This window comes from Lampetra planeri, unplaced genomic scaffold (genome assembly GCF_965212315.1).
Source record: "Lampetra planeri unplaced genomic scaffold, kcLamPlan1.2.h2 scaffold_909, whole genome shotgun sequence".
NCBI classification, from domain to species: Eukaryota; Metazoa; Chordata; class Hyperoartia; order Petromyzontiformes; family Petromyzontidae; genus Lampetra; species Lampetra planeri.
The window spans coordinates 17,402-36,310 of NW_027615731.1; the positions used below are offsets into that span (position 1 = coordinate 17,402).

The following is an 18,909-nucleotide window of genomic DNA, read 5'->3' on the forward strand; positions in this document are numbered from 1 at the left end:
TCTAGACCACGCCCCCTTGCTCTCTAGACCACGCCCCCTTGCTCTCTAGACCAAGCCCCCTTCCTCTCTAGATCACGGCCCTTCCTCTCTAGACCACGCCCCTTGCTCTCTAGACCACGCCCCCTTCCTCTCTAGACCACGCCCCCTCATCTCTAGACCACGCCCCCTTCCTTTCTAGACCACGCCCCCTTGCTCTCTAGACCACGCCCCCTTGCTCTCTAGACCACGCCCCCTTGCTCTCTAGACCACGCCCCCTTGCTCTCTAGACCACGCCCCCTTGCTCTCTAGACCACGCCCCCTGCTCTCTAGACCACGCCCCCTTGATCTCTAAACCACGCCCCTTGCTCTCTAGACCACGCCCCCTTGCTCTCTAGACCACGCCCCCTTGCTCTCTAGACCACGCCCCCTGCTCTCTAGACCACGCCCCCTTGATCTCTAAACCACGCCCCTTGCTCTCTAGACCACGCCCCCTTGCTCTCTAGACCACGCCCCCTTCCTCTCTAGACCACGCCCCCTTGACGCTGGTGACGATGATGACACTGATGATGATGACGTCACTGATGTGATGATGATGACGTCACTGATGTGATGATGATGACACTGATGATGATGACACTGATGATGACGATGATAATGATCATAACACTGCTGATGACGATGATGACGATGATGACACTGATGACGATTATGACGATGATGACGATGATAATGACACTGCTGATGATGATGACACTGATAACGATGATGACACTGATGTGATAATGATGATGATGACACTGCTGATGATGATGACACTGATAACGATGATGACGATGATGACGATGATAATGACACTGCTGATGATGATGACACTGATAACGATGATGACACTGATGTGATAATGATGATGATGACACTGCTGATGATGATGACACTGATAACGATGATGACGATGATGACGATGATAATGACACTGCTGATGATGATGACACTGATAACGATGATGACACTGATGTGATAATGATGATGATGACACTGCTGATGATGATGACACTGATAACGATGATGACGATGATGATGACGATGATGATGACGATGATGATGACGATGATAATGACCATAACACTGCTGATGACGATGATTACGATGATTACGATGATGACACTGATGATGATGATGACACTGATAACGATGATGACACTGATGTGATAATGATGATGATGACACTGCTGATGATGATGACACTGATAACGATGATGACGATGATGATGACGATGATGATGACGATGATAATGACCATAACACTGCTGATGACGATGATTACGATGATTACGATGATGACACTGATGATGATGATGACGATGATGACGATGATGACGATGATAATGACACTGCTGATGATGATGACACTGATAACGATGATGACGATGATGACACTGATGTGATAATGATGATGATGACACTGCTGATGATGATGACACTGATAACGATGATGACGATGATGACACTGATGTGATAATGATGATGATGACACTGCTGATGATGACGATGACACTGATGACGATGATGATGATGACGATGTCACTGCTGATGATGATGACGATGACAATGATGACGATGACATTGATGACGACGACACCGCTCTCTCAGGAGCGAGGTTTGCGCTCCTGCGCGTCCAGGGCTGCGATGTGTGATGAGGCGCTGACCAGGTGGACGCAGCTGATGATGATGATGACGATGATGATGATGACACTTATGACGATGATGATGATGACGATGATGATGATGATGACACTTATGACGATGATGATGATGACGATGATAATGACCATAACACTGCTGATGACGGTGACACTGCCGACGACGATGATGATGATGATGACGATGATGACGATGATGACACTGAAGACGATGACGACGATGATGATGATGACACTGATGGTGATGATGACGATGACGACGACGACGACGACGACGACGACGACGACGACGACGACGACGACGACGACGACGACGATGACGATGATGATGATGACACTTATGACGATGATGATGATGACGATGATAATGACCATAACACTGCTGATGACGATGACACTGCCGACGACGACGATGATGATGATGACGATGACGATGACACTGAAGACGATGACGATGATGATGATGATGACGATGATGACACTGAAGACGATGACGACGATGATGATGATGATGACGATGATGACACTGATGGTGATGATGACGATGATGATGACGATGACGCTGCTGATGATGACACCACCGTCTCAGGAGCGACGTTTGCGCTCCTGCGCGTCCAGGGCTGCGATGTGTGACGAGGCGCTGACCAGGTGGACGCAGCTGATGAGGGTCTTGAGGAGGCAGACGGGGGCGGTGAGGAACAACAGCAGAGGCACCGCACCCACCCCCAGCACTACGGTGGCAGGGTAGACAACAACAACGACAACAACAACAACAACAACATCGACAACAACAACAACAACATCGACAACGTCAACAACAACAACATCGACAACAACAACATCAACATCGTCACCGTCAACAACAACAACATCATCATAAACCGCACCGCACCCACCCCCAGCACTACGGTGACATCGTCAACAACAACAAGAACAACAACATCAACAACAACATCAACATCGTCAACAACAACAACAACGCCAACAACAACAACAAGAACAACATCAACAACAACATCAACATCGTCAACAACAACAACAACGCCAACAACAACAACAACAACGCCAACAACAACATCCACATCAACAACAACCACATCAACAACAACATCAACAACCACAACAACAACATCGACAACGTCAACAACAACAACATCGTCAACAACAACAACAACCACATAAACAACAACAACATCAACAACATCGTCAACATCGTCACCATCGTCACCATCATCAACAACATAAACATTCTTCACCTAAAACATAATAAAATACAATTCTCGTCACCATCAACATCAACAACATCAACAACATAATCACCATCACCATCATCACCACCACCACCACAACCACCACCACCATCACCACCACCACCACAATCAACACCACCATCACCACCACCACAACCACCACCATCACCACCACCACCATCACCACCACCACCATCACCACCATCACCAGCAGCACCATCAACATCATCATCATCAACACTGTGTGGTGTCTGTGTGGTGGTGGTTGTGGTGATTGTGGTGGTTGTGGTGGTGGTTGTGGTGGTGGTGGTTGTGGTGGTGGTGGTGGTGGTTGTAATGATTGTGGTGGTGGTGGTCGTGGTGGTTGTGGTTGTGGTGGTTGTGGTGATGGTGGTGGTAGTGGTAGTAGTTGTGGTGGTGGTTGTGGTGGTGGTGGTTGTAATGATTGTGGTGGTGGTGGTTGTGGTGGTGGTAGTTGTGGTGATTGTGGTTGTGGTGATTGTGGTTGTGGTGGTTGTGGTGATTGTGGTTGTGGTGATTGTGGTTGTGGTGGTTGTGGTGGTAGTTGTGGTGGTGGTGGTTGTGGCGTACCGCTGGGCCCGCTGCAGTGCTGGTGGTGGTAGATGTGGTGGTAGTTGTGGTGGTGATTGTGGTGCTAGTGGTTGTGGTGGTTGTGGTGGTTGTGGTAGTTGTGGTGCTAGTGGTTGTGGTGGTTGTGGCGTACCGCTGGGCCCGCTGCAGTGCTGGTGGAGGTACAGGAGGCAGTAGAAGAGCTCGTTGCCGGCACACATCACAAACAGCACGGGCTGGGAAACGTCGTCGTCATCAGTGACGCCGTCGTCGGTGACGCCGTCGTCGGTGACGTCGTCGTCGGTGACGTCGTCGTCGGTGACGTCGTCGTCGGTGACGTCGTCGTCGGTGACGTCGTCGTCGGTGACGTCGTCGTCGGTGACGTCGTCGTCGGTGACGTCGTCGTCGGTGACATCGTCATCATCATCATGTCATCATCGTCATCTTCAGTGACATCATCATCATGTCGTCATCATCAGTGACATCATCATCATCAGTGACATCATCATGTCATCATCAGTGACATCATCATCATGTCGTCATCATCAGTGACATCATCATCATCAGTGACATCATCATCATGTCATCATCAGTGACATCATCATCAGTGACATCATCATCATCAGTGACATCATCAGTGACATCATCATCATCATCATCAGTGACATCATCATCATGTCATCATCAGTGACGTCATCGTCAGTGACGTCATCATCATCATCGTCATCATCAGTGACATCATCATCAGCATATCATCATCAGTGACATCATCATCATCAGTGACATCATCATCAGTGACATCATCATCAGTGACATCATCATCAGTGACATCATCATCAGTGACATCATCATCATCATCAGTGACATCATCATCGTCATCATCAGTGACATCATCATCGTCGTCATCATCAGTGACATCATCATCGTCATCAGCAGTGTCATCATCATCATCAGAGACATCATCATCATCAGCAGTGTCATCATCATCAGCAGTGACATCATCATCGTCATCATTAGTGACATCATCATCATCGTCATCATCAGTGACATCATCATTGTCATCATCAGTGACATCATCATCGTCATCATCAGTGACATCATCATCAGTGTCATCATCATCATCATTGACATCATCATGTGTCGTCATCAGTGACATCATCATCAGTGTCATCATCATCATCATTGACATCATCATGTGTCGTCATCAGTGACATCATCATCATCATAATCGTCATCATGTCATCATCAATGTCATCATCATCATTGCCATCACCATCAGTGTCATCATCAGTGACATCATCATCATCAGCATGTCGTCATCATCAGTGACATCATCATCATTATCAGTGAGTGTGGTTAGGTGGTGGTGAGTCTGGTGAGGTGGTGGTGAGCTGGTGGGGAGGTGGTGGTGAGTCTGGCGAGGTGGTGGTGAGTGTGGTGAGTGTGGTGAGTCTGGTGTGGTGGTGGTGAGTGTGGTGGTGAGCATGTGGTGAGCGTGGTGGTGAGGTGGTGGTGGTGAGCTGGTGGTGAGTGTGGTGAGCTGGTGGTGAGCGTAGTGGTGGTGAGTCTGATGAGCTGGTGGTGAGTGAGCGTGGTGAGTGAGCGTGGTGAGCATGTGGTGAGCGTGGTGGTGAGCTGGTGGTGAGTGTGGTGGTGAGTGTGGTGGTGAGCATGTGGTGAGCGTGGTGGTGAGGTGGTGGTGGTGAGCTGGTGGTGAGTGTGGTGGTGAGTGTGGTGGTGAGTGTGGTGGTGAGCATGTGGTGAGCGTGGTGGTGAGGTGGTGGTGGTGAGCTGGTGGTGAGTGTGGTGGTGAGTGTGGTGGTGAGTGTGGTGGTGAGCATGTGGTGAGCGTGGTGGGGAGGTGGTGGTGGTGGTGAACTGGTGGTGAGTGTGGTGGTGAGTGTGGTGGTGAGTGTGGTGGTGAGCATGTGGTGAGCGTGGTGGTGGTGGTGAGCTGGTGGTGAGTGTGATGAGCTGGTGGTGGTGAGCTGGTGGTGAGCGTGGTGAGTGAGCCTAGCGAGGTGGTGAGCGTGGTGAGCGTGGTGGTGAGGTAATGGTGAGCGTGGTGAGTGTGGTGAGCTGGTGGTGAGCTGGTGGTGAGTCTGGTGAGTGTGGTGAGCTGGTGGTGAGCGTGGTGAGTGAGCGTGGTGAGTCTGGTGAGGTGGTGGTGAGCGTGGTGGTGAGTCTGGTGAGTGTGGTGAGCTGGTGGTGAGCGTGGTGAGTGAGCGTGGTGAGTCTGGTGAGCTGGTGGTGAGCGTGGTGGTGAGCTGGTGAGTGTGGTGAGCGTGGTGAGCTGGTGGTGAGTGAGCGTGGTGGTGAGTCTGGTGAGTGTGGTGAGCTGGTGGTGAGCGTGGTGGTGAGCTGGTGAGTGTGGTGAGCGTGGTGGTGAGCGTGGTGAGCGTGGTGAGCGTGGTGAGCTGGTGGTGAGTGAGCGTGGTGGTGAGTCTGGTGAGTGTGGTGAGCTGGTGGTGAGCGTGGTGGTGAGCTGGTGAGTGTGGTGAGCGTGGTGGTGAGCGTGGTGAGCGTGGTGAGCGTGGTGAGCTGGTGGTGAGTGAGCGTGGTGGTGAGTCTGGTGAGTGTGGTGAGCTGGTGGTGAGCGTGGTGAGTGAGCGTGGTGAGTCTGGTGAGGTGGTGGTGAGCGTGGTGGTGAGCTGGTGAGTGTGGTGAGCGTGGTGGTGAGCGTGGTGAGCGTGGTGAGTGTGATGAGCTGGTGGTGAGTGAGCGTGGTGGTGAGTCTGGTGAGTCTGGTGAGCGTGGTGAGTGAGCGTGGTGAGTGAGCGTGGTGAGTGAGTCTGGTGAGCGTAGTGAGTCTGGTGAGTGTGGTGAGTGTGATGAGCTGGTGGTGAGTGAGCGTGGTGAGTGAGCGTGGTGAGCGTGGTGAGCGTGGTGAGGTGGTGGTGGTGAGTCTGGTGAGTCTGGTGAGCGTGGTGAGTGAGCGTGGTGAGTGAGCGTGGTGAGTGAGTCTGGTGAGCGTAGTGAGTCTGGTGAGTGTGGTGAGCTGGTGGTGAGTGTGATGAGCTGGTGGTGAGTGAGCGTGGTGAGTGAGCGTGGTGCTGAGGTGGTGGTGGTGAGTCTAGTGAGCTGGTGGTGAGTGAGCGTGGTGAGTGTGGTGAGCGTGGTGGTGAGGTGGTGGTGGTGAGCTGGTGGTGAGCGTAGTGGTGGTGAGTGTGATGAGCTGGTGGTGAGTGAGCGTGGTGAGTGAGTGTGGTGAGCGTGGTGGTGAGCGTGGTGGTGAGGTGGTGGTGAGGTGGTGGTGGTGAGCTGGTGGTGAGCGTAGTGGTGGTGAGTGTGATGAGCTGGTGGTGAGTGAGCGTGGTGAGTGAGTGTGGTGAGCGTGGTGGTGAGCGTGGTGAGCGTGGTGAGCGTGGTGAGCTGGTGGTGAGTGAGCGTGGTGGTGAGTCTGGTGAGTGTGGTGAGCTGGTGGTGAGCGTGGTGAGTGAGCGTGGTGAGTCTGGTGAGGTGGTGGTGAGCGTGGTGGTGAGCTGGTGAGTGTGGTGAGCGTGGTGGTGAGCGTGGTGAGCGTGGTGAGTGTGATGAGCTGGTGGTGAGTGAGCGTGGTGGTGAGTCTGGTGAGTCTGGTGAGTGTGGTGAGTGAGCGTGGTGAGTGAGCGTGGTGAGTGAGTCTGGTGAGCGTAGTGAGTCTGGTGAGTGTGGTGAGTGTGATGAGCTGGTGGTGAGTGAGCGTGGTGAGTGAGCGTGGTGAGCGTGGTGAGGTGGTGGTGGTGAGTCTGGTGAGTCTGGTGAGCGTGGTGAGTGAGCGTGGTGAGTGAGCGTGGTGAGTGAGTCTGGTGAGCGTAGTGAGTCTGGTGAGTGTGGTGAGCTGGTGGTGAGTGTGATGAGCTGGTGGTGAGTGAGCGTGGTGAGGTGGTGGTGGTGGTGAGCTGGTGGTGAGTGGGAGGACCGTGCCTCTCACCCGTGAGGTGTAGTACAGGTGGTGAGTGTGGTGGTGAGCATGTGGTGAGCGTGGTGAGTGTGGTGAGCTGGTGGTGAGCGTGGTGGTGAGTGAGCGTGGTGGTGAGGTGGTGGTGGTGGTGAGCTGGTGGTGAGTGGGAGGACCGTGCCTCTCACCCGTGAGGTGTAGTACAGGTGGTGAGTGTGGTGGTGAGCATGTGGTGAGCGTGGTGAGTGTGGTGAGCTGGTGGTGAGCGTGGTGGTGAGTGAGCGTGGTGGTGAGGTGGTGGTGGTGGTGAGCTGGTGGTGAGTGGGAGGACCGTGCCTCTCACCCGTGAGGTGTAGTACAGGTGGTGAGTGAGCGTGGTGAGCATGTGGTGAGCGTGGTGAGTGTGGTGAGCTGGTGGTGAGCGTGGTGGTGAGTGAGCGTGGTGGTGAGGTGGTGGTGGTGGTGGTGGTGAGCTGGTGGTGAGTGGGAGGACCGTGCCTCTCACCCGTGAGGTGTAGTACAGGTGGTGAGTGAGCGTGGTGAGTGTGGTGAGCGTAGTGGTGAGTGAGCGTGGTGAGTGAGCGTGGTGAGTGAGTCTGGTGAGCGTAGTGAGTCTGGTGAGTGTGGTGAGCTGGTGGTGAGCGTGGTGGTGGTGAGTGTGATGAGCGTAGTGGTGAGTGAGCGTGGTGAGCATGTGGTGAGCGTGGTGGTGAGGTGGTGGTGGTGAGTCTAGTGAGCTGGTGGTGAGCGTGATGAGTGAGCGTGGTGAGTGTGGTGAGCGTGGTGGTGAGCTGGTGGTGAGTCTAGTGAGCTGGTGGTGAGTGTGGTGAGTGAGCGTGGTGAGTGTGGTGAGCGTGGTGGTGAGCTGGTGGTGGTGAGTCTAGTGAGCGTGGTGGTGAGCGTGGTGGTGAGGTGGTGAGGTGGTGGTGGTGAGCTGGTGGTGAGTGGGAGGACCGTGCCTCTCACCCGTGAGGTGTAGTACAGGTGGTGAGTGAGCGTGGTGGTGAGTGAGTCTGGTGAGTGTGGTGAGCGTGGTGAGTGTGGTGAGCGTGGTGAGTGTGGTGAGCTGGTGGTGAGTGGGAGGACCGTGCCTCTCACCCGCGAGGTGTAGTACAGGTGGTGAGTGAGCGTGGTGAGTGTGGTGAGCGTAGTGGTGAGTGAGCGTGGTGGTGAGTGAGTCTGGTGAGTGTGGTGAGCGTGGTGAGTGTGGTGAGCGTGGTGAGTGTGGTGAGCTGGTGGTGAGTGGGAGGACCGTGCCTCTCACCCGCGAGGTGTAGTACAGGTGGTGAGTGAGCGTGGTGGTGAGTGAGTCTGGTGAGTGTGGTGAGCGTGGTGAGTGTGGTGAGCGTGGTGAGTGTGGTGGTGAGCTGGTGGTGAGCGTGGTGGTGAGTGAGCGTGGTGGTGAGTGTGGTGGTGAGCTGGTGGTGAGCGTGGTGGTGAGTGAGCGTGGTGGTGAGGTGGTGGTGGTGAGCTGGTGGTGAGTGGGAGGACCGTGCCTCTCACCCGTGAGGTGTAGTACAGCTGCAGGATGGGGCTGGAGGCCGGGCCCACAGACTTGTGGCTCACGGAGCCCGTCAGGATGGAGCTGCAGCAGACGTCGTGGTGGTGTTAATAATTAATTAAATAGTGCAGCTATCCACCAAACACTCACCCACTCACTCGCTCACTCGCTCACTCGCTCACTCGCTCAGTCACTCGCTCACTCGCTCACTCGCTCGCTCACTCGCTCAGTCGCTCACTCGCTCAGTCACTCACTCGCTCAGTCACTCACTCGCTCAGTCACCCACCCACTCAACCACTCACCCACCCACTCACTCAGTCAATCACTCAGTCACCCACTCACTCGCTCACTCACTCACCCGCTCAGTCACTCGCTCACTCGCTCGCTCACTCGCTCGCTCGCTCAGTCACTCGCTCACTCGCTCACTCGCTCAGTCACTCGCTCACTCGCTCACTCGCTCACATCGCTCGCTCGCCTCAGTCACTCGCTGACTCGCTCACTCGCTCAGTCACTCGCTCACTCGCTCGCTCACTCGCTCAGTCGCTCACTCGCTCAGTCACTCACTCGCTCAGTCACCCACCCACTCAACCACTCAACCAGCCACTCACTCAGTCACCCACTCACTCGCTCGCTCACTCGCTCAATCGCTCACTCGCTCAGTCACTCACTCGCTCAGTCACCCACCCACTCAACCACTCACCCACCCACTCACTCAGTCACTCACTCACTCGCTCACTCACTCACTCACCCGCTCACCCACTCACCCACTCACACACTCACTCACCCACCCACTCACTCGCTCAGTCACCCGCTCACTCGCCCGCCCCCAGATTTGTGGCTCGCGGAGCCCGTCAGGATGGAGCTGCAGCAGACGTCGTGGTGGTGTTAATAATTAATTAAATGGTACAGCCACTCACCAAACACTCACCCACTCAGTCACCCACTCACCCACCCACCCACCAAACATCCACCCACTCACTCACTCACCCACCCACCAACCCACTCACTCACCCACTCACTCACCCACCAACCCGCTCGCTCGCTCACCCGCCCACTCACCAATTCACCGCACCCACCCTTCCCGGCCGCCTTTGGGTGAGTGGGTGAGTGGGTGGGTGAGTGGGTGGGTGAGTGGGTGGGTGAGTGGGTGGGTGAGTGGGTGGGTGGGTGAGTGGGTGAGTGGGGTGAGTGGGTGGTTTGGTGGGTGGGTGAGTGGATGAGTGGGTGGGTGAGTGGGTAAGTGGGTGAGTGGGTGGTTTGGTGGGTGGGTGGTTGGGTGAGTGAGTGAGTGAGTGGGTGGGTGAGTGGGTGGGTGAGTGAGTGAGTGAGTGAGTGGGTGGGTGAGTGGGTGGGTGGGTGAGTGGGTGGGTGAGTGAGTGAGTGAGTGGGTGGGTGATTGGGTGGGTGGGTGGGTGAGTGGGTGAGTGTGTGGGTGAGTGGGTAAGTGGGTGAGTGGGTGGTTTGGTGGGTGGGTGGGTGGGTGAGTGAGTGAGTGGGTGGGTGAGTGAGTGAGCGAGTGAGTAAGCGGGTGAGAGGGAGTGAGCGAGTGAGTGAGTGAGTAAGCAGGCGAGTGAGTGAGTGAGCAAGTGAGCGAGTGAGCGAGTGAGCGAGTGAGTGAGCGAGCGAGGCGAGCGAGACGGCGGCGAGTGAGCGAGCGAGTGAGCGAGCGAGCGAGGGCGGGCGCGAGTGAGCGAGTGAGTGAGCGAATGAGCGAGTGAGTGAGTAAGCAGGCGAGTGAGTGAGTGAGCAAGTGAGCGAGTGAGCGAGTGAGCGAGTGAGTGAGCGAGCGAGCGAGCGGCGCGAGTGAGCGAGCGAGTGAGCGAGTGAGCGAGCGAGCGGGGCGAGCGTGAGCGAGTGAGTGAGCGAATGAGCGAGTGAGTGAGCGAGTGAGCAGGTGAGTGAGTGAGCGAGCGAGCGCGAGTGAGCGAGTGAGCGGTGAGGCGGAGCGGGCGAGTGAGCGAGTGAGTGAGCGAATGAGCGAGTGAGTGAGCGAGTGAGCAGGTGAGTGAGTGAGCGAGCGAGCGAGGAGGTGAGCGAGTGGAGCGAGTGAGCGAGGAGCGACGAGTGCGAGGCTGAGTGAGAGGTGACGTGAGTGAGCGAATGAGCGAGAGCGAGTGAGCGAGTGAGCAGAGTCGAGGCGAGTGAGGCGAGTGAGCGAGCGAGTGAGCGAGTGAGGGCGAGTGAGCGAGCGGGACGCGAGCGAGTGAGCGAGTGAGTGAGCGAATGAGCGAGTGAGTGAGCGAGTGAGCAGGCGAGTGAGTGAGTGAGCAAGTGAGCGAGTGAGCGAGTGAGCGAGCGGGCGAGTGAGCGAGTGAGGTGAGCGAATGAGCGAGTGAGTGAGCGAGTGAGCAGGTGAGTGAGTGAGCGAGCGAGCGAGCGAGCGAGTGAGCGAGCGGCGAGTGAGCGAGTGAGTGAGTGAGCGAGGCTGAGGAGTGAGTGAGCGAGTGAGCGAGTGAGCGAGTGAGCGAGCGAGCAGCGAGTGAGCGAGTGAGCGAGTGAGTGAGCGAGTGAGCAGGTGAGTGAGTGAGCGAGCGAGTGAGCGAGTGAGGCGAGCGCGGGCGAGTGAGTGAGAGTGAGCAGGTGAGTGAGCGAGTGAGCGAGCGAGTGAGCGAGTGAGCGAGCGGGCGAGTGAGTGAGTGAGCGAATGAGCGAGTGAGTGAGCGAGTGAGCAGGTGAGTGAGTGAGCGAGCGAGTGAGCGAGCGAGTGAGCGAGTGAGCGAGCGGGCGAGTGAGTGAGTGAGCGAATGAGCGAGTGAGTGAGCGAGTGAGCAGGTGAGTGAGTGAGCGAGCGAGTGAGCGAGTGTGTTCACTACCCACCTGTGCAGGTGCATCCAGTGGCTTGACACGTCCAGCGCCATGCTCACCTGGAAGAGCAGCGCGCAGCGAGGGTAGAGCAGCGACAGGTTGACCAGCAGACACATGGTGGTGCAACGGTCAGTCAGCATGTCCAGCATGGCGCCAAACTTAGAGCCTGCACACACACACACACACAGGCACACACACACAGACACACACAGACACACACAGACACACACACAGACACACAGACACACACAGGCACACACAGGCACACACAGACACACACAGACACACACAGACACACACAGACACACACAGACACACACACACAGACACACACACACAGACACACACACACACAGACACACACACACAGACACACACAGACACACACACACAGACACACACACACAGACACACACACACAGACACACACACACAGACACACACACACAGACACACACACACAGACACACACACACAGACACACAGACACACACACACAGACACACACACACAGACACACACACACAGACACACACACAGACACACACAGACACACACACAGACACACACAGACACACACACAGACACACACACACAGACACACACACAGACACACACACACAGACACACACACACAGACACACACACACAGACACACACACACAGACACACACACACAGACACACACACACAGACACACACACACAGACACACACACACAGACACACACACACAGACACACAGACACACACACACAGACACACACACACAGACACACACACACAGACACACAGACACACACACACAGACACACACACACAGACACACACACACAGACACACACACAGACACACACAGACACACACACACAGACACACACACAGACACACACAGACACACACACACAGACACACACACACAGACACACACACACAGACACACACACACAGACACACACACACAGACACACAGACACAGACACACAGACACACAGACACACACACACACACAGACACACACAGACATACACAGACACACAGACACACACAGCGGTCAGTCAGCATGTCCAGCATGGCGTGTGTTAGTGTGTTAGTGAGTGTGTTAGTTAGTGTGTGTGTTAGTGTGCTAGTTAGTGTGTTAGTGTGTTAGTGAGTGTGTTAGTTAGTGTGTTAGTGTGTTAGTGTGCTAGTTAGTGTGTTAGTGTGTTAGTGAGTGTGTTAGTTAGTGTGTTAGTGTGTTAGTGTGCTAGTTAGTGTGTTAGTGTGTTAGTGTGCTAGTTAGTGTGTTAGTGTGTTAGTGTGTTAGTGTGCTAGTTAGTGTGTTAGTGTGTTAGTGTGCTAGTTAGTGTGTTAGTGTGTTAGTGAGTGTGTTAGTTAGTGTGTTAGTGTGTTAGTGTGCTAGTTAGTGTGTTAGTGTGTTAGTGAGTGTGTTAGTTAGTGTGTTAGTGTGTTAGTGTGCTAGTTAGTGTGTTAGTGTGTTAGTGAGTGTGTTAGTTAGTGTGTTAGTGTGTTAGTGTGCTAGTTAGTGTGTTAGTGTGTTAGTGTGCTAGTTAGTGTGTTAGTGTGTTAGTGTGTTAGTGTGCTAGTTAGTGTGTTAGTGTGTTAGTGAGTGTGTTAGTTAGTGTGTTAGTGTGTTAGTGTGCTAGTTAGTGTGTTAGTGTGTTAGTGTGTTAGTGTGCTAGTTAGTGTGTTAGTGTGTTAGTGAGTGTGTTAGTTAGTGTGTTAGTGTGTTAGTGTGCTAGTTAGTGTGTTAGTGTGTTAGTGTGTTAGTGTGCTATTTAGTTAGTTAGTGTGTTAGTGTGTTAGTGTGCTAGTTAGTGTGTTAGTGTGTTAGTGTGTTAGTGTGCTAGTTAGTGTGTCAGTGTGTTAGTGTGCTAGTTAGTGTGTGTGTGTTAGTGTGTGTGTTAGTTAGTGTGTTAGTGTGTTAGTGTGCTAGTTAGTGTGTTAGTGTGTTAGTGTGTTAGTGTGTTAGTTAGTTAGTTAGTGTGTTAGTGTGTTAGTGTGCTAGTTAGTGTGTTAGTGTGTTAGTGTGTTAGTGTGCTAGTTAGTTAGTTAGTGTGTTAGTGTGTTAGTGTGCTAGTTAGTTAGTTAGTTAGTGTGTTAGTGTGTTAGTGTGCTAGTTAGTGTGTGTGTGTTAGTGTGTGTGTTAGTGTGCTAGTTAGTGTGTCAGTGTGTTAGTGTGCTAGTTAGTTAGTTAGTGTGTTAGTGTGTTAGTGTGCTAGTTAGTGTGTGTGTGTTAGTGTGTGTGTTAGTGTGCTAGTTAGTGTGTTAGTGTGTTAGTGTGTTAGTGTGCTAGTTAGTTAGTTAGTGTGTTAGTGTGTTAGTGTGCTAGTTAGTGTGTTAGTGTGTTAGTGTGCTAGTTAGTTAGTTAGTGTGTTAGTGTGTTAGTGTGCTAGTTAGTGTGTGTGTGTTAGTGTGTGTGTTAGTGTGCTAGTTAGTGTGTCAGTGTGTTAGTGTGCTAGTTAGTGTGTGTGTGTTAGTGTGTGTGTTAGTTAGTGTGTTAGTGTGTTAGTGTGCTAGTTAGTGTGTTAGTGTGTTAGTGTGTTAGTGTGCTAGTTAGTTAGTTAGTGTGTTAGTGTGTTAGTGTGCTAGTTAGTGTGTTAGTGTGTTAGTGAGTGTGTTAGTTAGTGTGTTAGTGTGTTAGTGTGCTAGTTAGTGTGTTAGTGTGTTAGTGTGTTAGTGTGCTAGTTAGTTAGTTAGTGTGTTAGTGTGTTAGTGTGCTAGTTAGTGTGTTAGTGTGTTAGTGTGTTAGTGTGCTAGTTAGTTAGTTAGTGTGTTAGTGTGTTAGTGTGCTAGTTAGTGTGCTAGTTAGTGTGTTAGTGTGCTAGTTAGTTAGTTAGTGTGTTAGTGTGTTAGTGTGCTAGTTAGTGTGTGTGTGTTAGTGTGTGTGTTAGTGTGCTAGTTAGTGTGTTAGTGTGTTAGTGTGCTAGTTAGTGTGTTAGTGTGTGTGTTAGTGTGCTAGTTAGTGTGTTAGTGTGTTAGTGTGCTAGTTAGTGTGTTAGTGTGCTAGTTAGTGTGCTAGTTAGTGTGTTAGTGTGCTAGTTAGTGTGTGAGTGTGACGAGTGTGACTCACTCTGGCTGAGTGTTCGTGCGGCGTATCCGTCCACTGCGTCCAGCAGGGCGCTGCTCAGGTAGAGGCCGCAGTGTGTTAGTGTGTTAGTGTGTTAGTGTGCTAGTTAGTGTGTTAGTGTGTTAGTGTGTTAGTGTGTTAGTGTGCTAGTTAGTGTGCTAGTTAGTGTGTTAGTGTGTTAGTGTGTTAATGTGCTAGTTAGTGTGTTAGTGTGTTAGTGTGCTAGTTAGTGTGTGAGTGTGACTCACTCTGGCTGAGTGTTCGTGCGGCGTATCCGTCCACTGCGTCCAGCAGGGCGCTGCTCAGGTAGAGGCCGCAGTGTCTTAGTGTGCTAGTTAGTTAGTGTGCTAGTGTGTTAGTGTGCTAGTTAGTGTGTTAGTGTGTTAGTTAGTGTGTGTGTTAGTGTTAGTGTGTTAGTTAGTTAGTTAGTGTGCTAGTGTGTTAGTGTGTTAGTGTGCTAGTTAGTGTGTTAGTGTGCTAGTTAGTGTGTTAGTGTGTCAGTGTGTTAGTGTGCTAGTTAGTGTGCTAGTGTGTTAGTGAGCTAGTTAGTGTGCTAGTTAGTGTGTGAGTGTGACTCACTCTGGCTGAGTGTTCGTGCGGCGTATCCGTCCACTGCGTCCAGCAGGGCGCTGCTCAGGTAGAGGCCGCAGTGTCTTAGTGTGCTAGTTAGTTAGTTAGTGTGTGCGTTAGTGTGTTAGTGTGCTAGTGTGTTAGTGTGTTAGTGTGCTAGTTAGTGTGCTAGTTAGTGTGTTAGTGTGTTAGTGTGCTAGTTAGTGTGTTAGTGTGTTAGTGTGTGTGTTAGTGTGCTGGTTAGTTAGTGTGTTAGTGTGTTAGTGTGCTAGTGTGTGTGTTAGTGTGTTAGTGTGTTAGTGTGTTAGTGTGCTAGTTAGTAGGTGTGTTAGTGTGTTATTGTGCTAGTGTGTTAGTGTGCTAGTTAGTGTGTTAGTGTGCTAGTTAGTTAGTGTGTTAGTGTGCTAGTTAGTGTGTTAGTGTGTTAGTGTGTTAGTGTGCTAGTTAGTGTGTTAGTGTGCTAGTGTGTTAGTGTGTTAGTGTGCTAGTTAGTGTGTTAGTGTGCTAGTTAGTGTGTATGTGTGTTAGTTAGTGTGTGAGCTAGTTAGTGTGTTAGTGTGTTAGTTAGTTAGTGTGTTAGTGTGTTAGTGAGCTAGTTAGTGTGTTAGTGTGTTAGTGTGTTAGTGTGCTAGTTAGTGTGTTAGTGTGCTAGTGTGTTAGTGTGTTAGTGTGCTAGTTAGTGTGTTAGTGTGCTAGTTAGTGTGTATGTGTGTTAGTTAGTGTGTGAGCTAGTTAGTGTGTTAGTGTGTTAGTTAGTTAGTGTGTTAGTGTGTTAGTGTGCTAGTTAGTGTGTTAGTGTGTTAGTGTGCTAGTTAGTGTGTTAGTGTGTTAGTGAGCTAGTTAGTGTGTGAGTGTGACTCACTCTGGCTGAGTGTTCGTGCGGCGTATCCGTCCACTGCGTCCAGCAGGGCGCTGCTCAGGTAGAGGCCTGTGGCCGCCACGGGGCTCCACGGCATTGCGGCAAAGGCAGCGAGAGCCAGAGCCACGCGCACGTAGCCTGGCACCACCACAACAACCACAACAACAATCACGACAACAAACACAACAACCACCACCACAATCACCACGACAAACAACAATCACCAACACAATCAACACAACAACCACAATCACCGACACAACCACAACAATCACCACAACAACCACAATCACCGACACAATCACCACAACCACCACCACAACCACAACAACCACCACAACAAACACAACAACAATCACCACAACAACCACAATCACCAACACAACCACCACAACCACCACAATCACCACAACAACCACAACAACCACAATCACCAACACAACCACCACAACCACCAAAACAACCACAATCACCACCACAACCACCACAACAAACACAATCACCAAAACAACCACCACAACCACCACAATCACCATAACAACCACCACAACAAACACAATCACCACAACAACCACCACAACCACCACAACAACCACAATCACCAACACAACCACCACAACAACCACAACAACAACCACCACAACAACCACAATCACCAACACAACCACCACAACAACCACAATCACCAACACAACCACCACAACAACCACAATCACCAACACAACAACCACCACAGCAACCACAATCACCAACACAACCACCACAACAACAACCACCACAACAACCACAATCACCAACACAACAACCACCACCATAACCACCACCGCAATCATCAACACAACACCACAACCACCACAACACCACAACCACCACCACAACAACCACAATCACCAAAACAAACACAACCACAATCACCACAACCACCACAACCACCACAACCACCACAATCACCGGCCGGGTACCGGGTAGGGTTCCGGGTAAGGAATCAAAACTCGTTTGCGACCTCTGCCCTGTGCCAGCCCAACACGGTAAGGTGGGAGGCTGGGGGCTGTAGGATCCTAAACAGATAAGCCCTCAGGTGCCGGCTGTAGGATCACAGACAGGTGATCCTACAGCCGGCACCGAGGGCTTATCTGTCTGTGATCCTACAGCCGGCCCTCAGGTGCCGGGATGTAGGATCACAGACAGATAAGCCCTCAGGTGCCGGCTGTAGGATCACAGACAGATAAGCCCTCAGGTGCCGGCTGTAGGATCACAGACAGATAAGCCCTCAGGTGCCGGCTGTAGGATCACAGATAGATAAGCCCTCAGGTGCCGGCTGTAGGATCACAGACAGATAAGCCCTCAGGTGCCGGCTGTAGGATCACAGACAGATAAGCCCTCAGGTGCCGGCTGTAGGATCACAGACAGATAAGCCCTCAGGTGCCGGTCTGTAGGATCACAGACAGATCAGCCCTCAGGTGCCGGCTGTAGGATCACAGACAGATAAGCCCTCAGGTGCCGGCTGTAGGATCACAGACAGATAAGCCCTCAGGTGCCGGGCTGTAGGATCACAGACAGATAAGCCCTCAGGTGCCGGGCTGTAGGATCACAGACAGATAATCCCTCAGGTGCCGGCTGTAGGATCACAGACAGATAAGCCCTCAGGTGCCGGGCTGTAGGATCACAGACAGATAAGCCCTCAGGTGCCGGGCTGTAGGATCACAGACAGATAATCCCTCAGGTGCCGGCTGTAGGATCACAGACAGATACGCCCTCAGGTGCCGGCTGTAGGATCACAGACAGATAAGCCCTCAGGTGCCGGTCTGTAGGATCACAGACAGATAATCCCTCAGGTGCCGGCTGTAGGATCACAGACAGATAAGCCCTCAGGTGTCGGCTGTAGGATCACAGACAGATAATCCCTCAGGTGCTGGGCTGTAGGATCACAGACAGATAAGCCCTCAGGTGCCGGGCTGTAGGATCACAGACAGATAATCCCTCAGGTGCCGGCTGTAGGATCACAGACAGATAATCCCTCAGGTGCTGGGCTGTAGGATCACAGACAGATAAGCCCTCAGGTGCCGGCTGTAGGATCACAGACAGAAAAGCCCTCAGGTGCCGGGCTGTAGGATCCTAAACAGATAAGCCCTCAGGTGCCGGCTGTAGGATCACAGACAGATAAGCCCTCAGGTGCCGGCTGTAGGATCACAGACAGATAAGCCCTCAGGTGCCGGCTGTAGGATCACAGACAGATAAGCCCTCAGGTGCCGGCTGTAGGATCACAGACAGATAAGCCCTCAGGTGCCGGCTGTAGGATCACAGACAGATAAGCCCTCAGGTGCCGGCTGTAGGATCACAGACAGATAAGCCCTCAGGTGCCGGCTGTAGGATCACAGACAGATAAGCCCTCAGGTGCCGGGCTGTAGGATCACAGACAGATAAGCCCTCAGGTGCCGGTCTGTAGGATCACAGACAGATAAGCCCTCAGGTGCCGGCTGTAGGATCACAGACAGATAAGCCCTCAGGTGCCGGCTGTAGGATCACAAACAGATAAGCCCTCAGGTGCCGGCTGTAGGATCACAGACAGATCAGCCCTCAGATGCCGGCTGTAGGATCACAGACAGATAAGCCCTCAGGTGCCGGCTGTAGGATCACAGACAGATAAGCCCTCAGGTGCCGGCTGTAGGATCACAGACAGATAAGCCCTCAGGTGCCGGGCTGTAGGATCACAGACAGATAAGCCC

The 18,909-nt window shown here is 52.6% G+C and overlaps 1 protein-coding gene across 2 annotated transcripts; it reads right to left on the bottom strand.

Moving 5' to 3' along the window:
• Window positions 1-431: 431 nt before the first annotated feature.
• CDIPT (CDP-diacylglycerol--inositol 3-phosphatidyltransferase) lies at window positions 432-14,884 on the bottom strand. Of its 2 annotated transcripts, none has more exons than XM_078624677.1 (5): window positions 14,758-14,884; window positions 11,698-11,851; window positions 8,883-8,964; window positions 3,654-3,672; window positions 432-2,410 (listed from the first exon to the last, which is right to left on the bottom strand). In XM_078624677.1, the coding sequence occupies exons 2-5, from the start codon at window positions 11,832-11,834 to the stop codon at window positions 2,265-2,267; spliced, it is 384 nt and encodes a 127-aa protein (XP_078480803.1). In that variant the 5' UTR covers window positions 11,835-11,851; window positions 14,758-14,884; the 3' UTR covers window positions 432-2,264. The 2 variants fall into 2 exon arrangements, with proteins under 2 accessions (XP_078480803.1, XP_078480802.1); XM_078624676.1 differs by having other exon boundaries at window positions 3,654-3,735; window positions 14,758-14,875.
• Window positions 14,885-18,909: the final 4,025 nt, after the last annotated feature.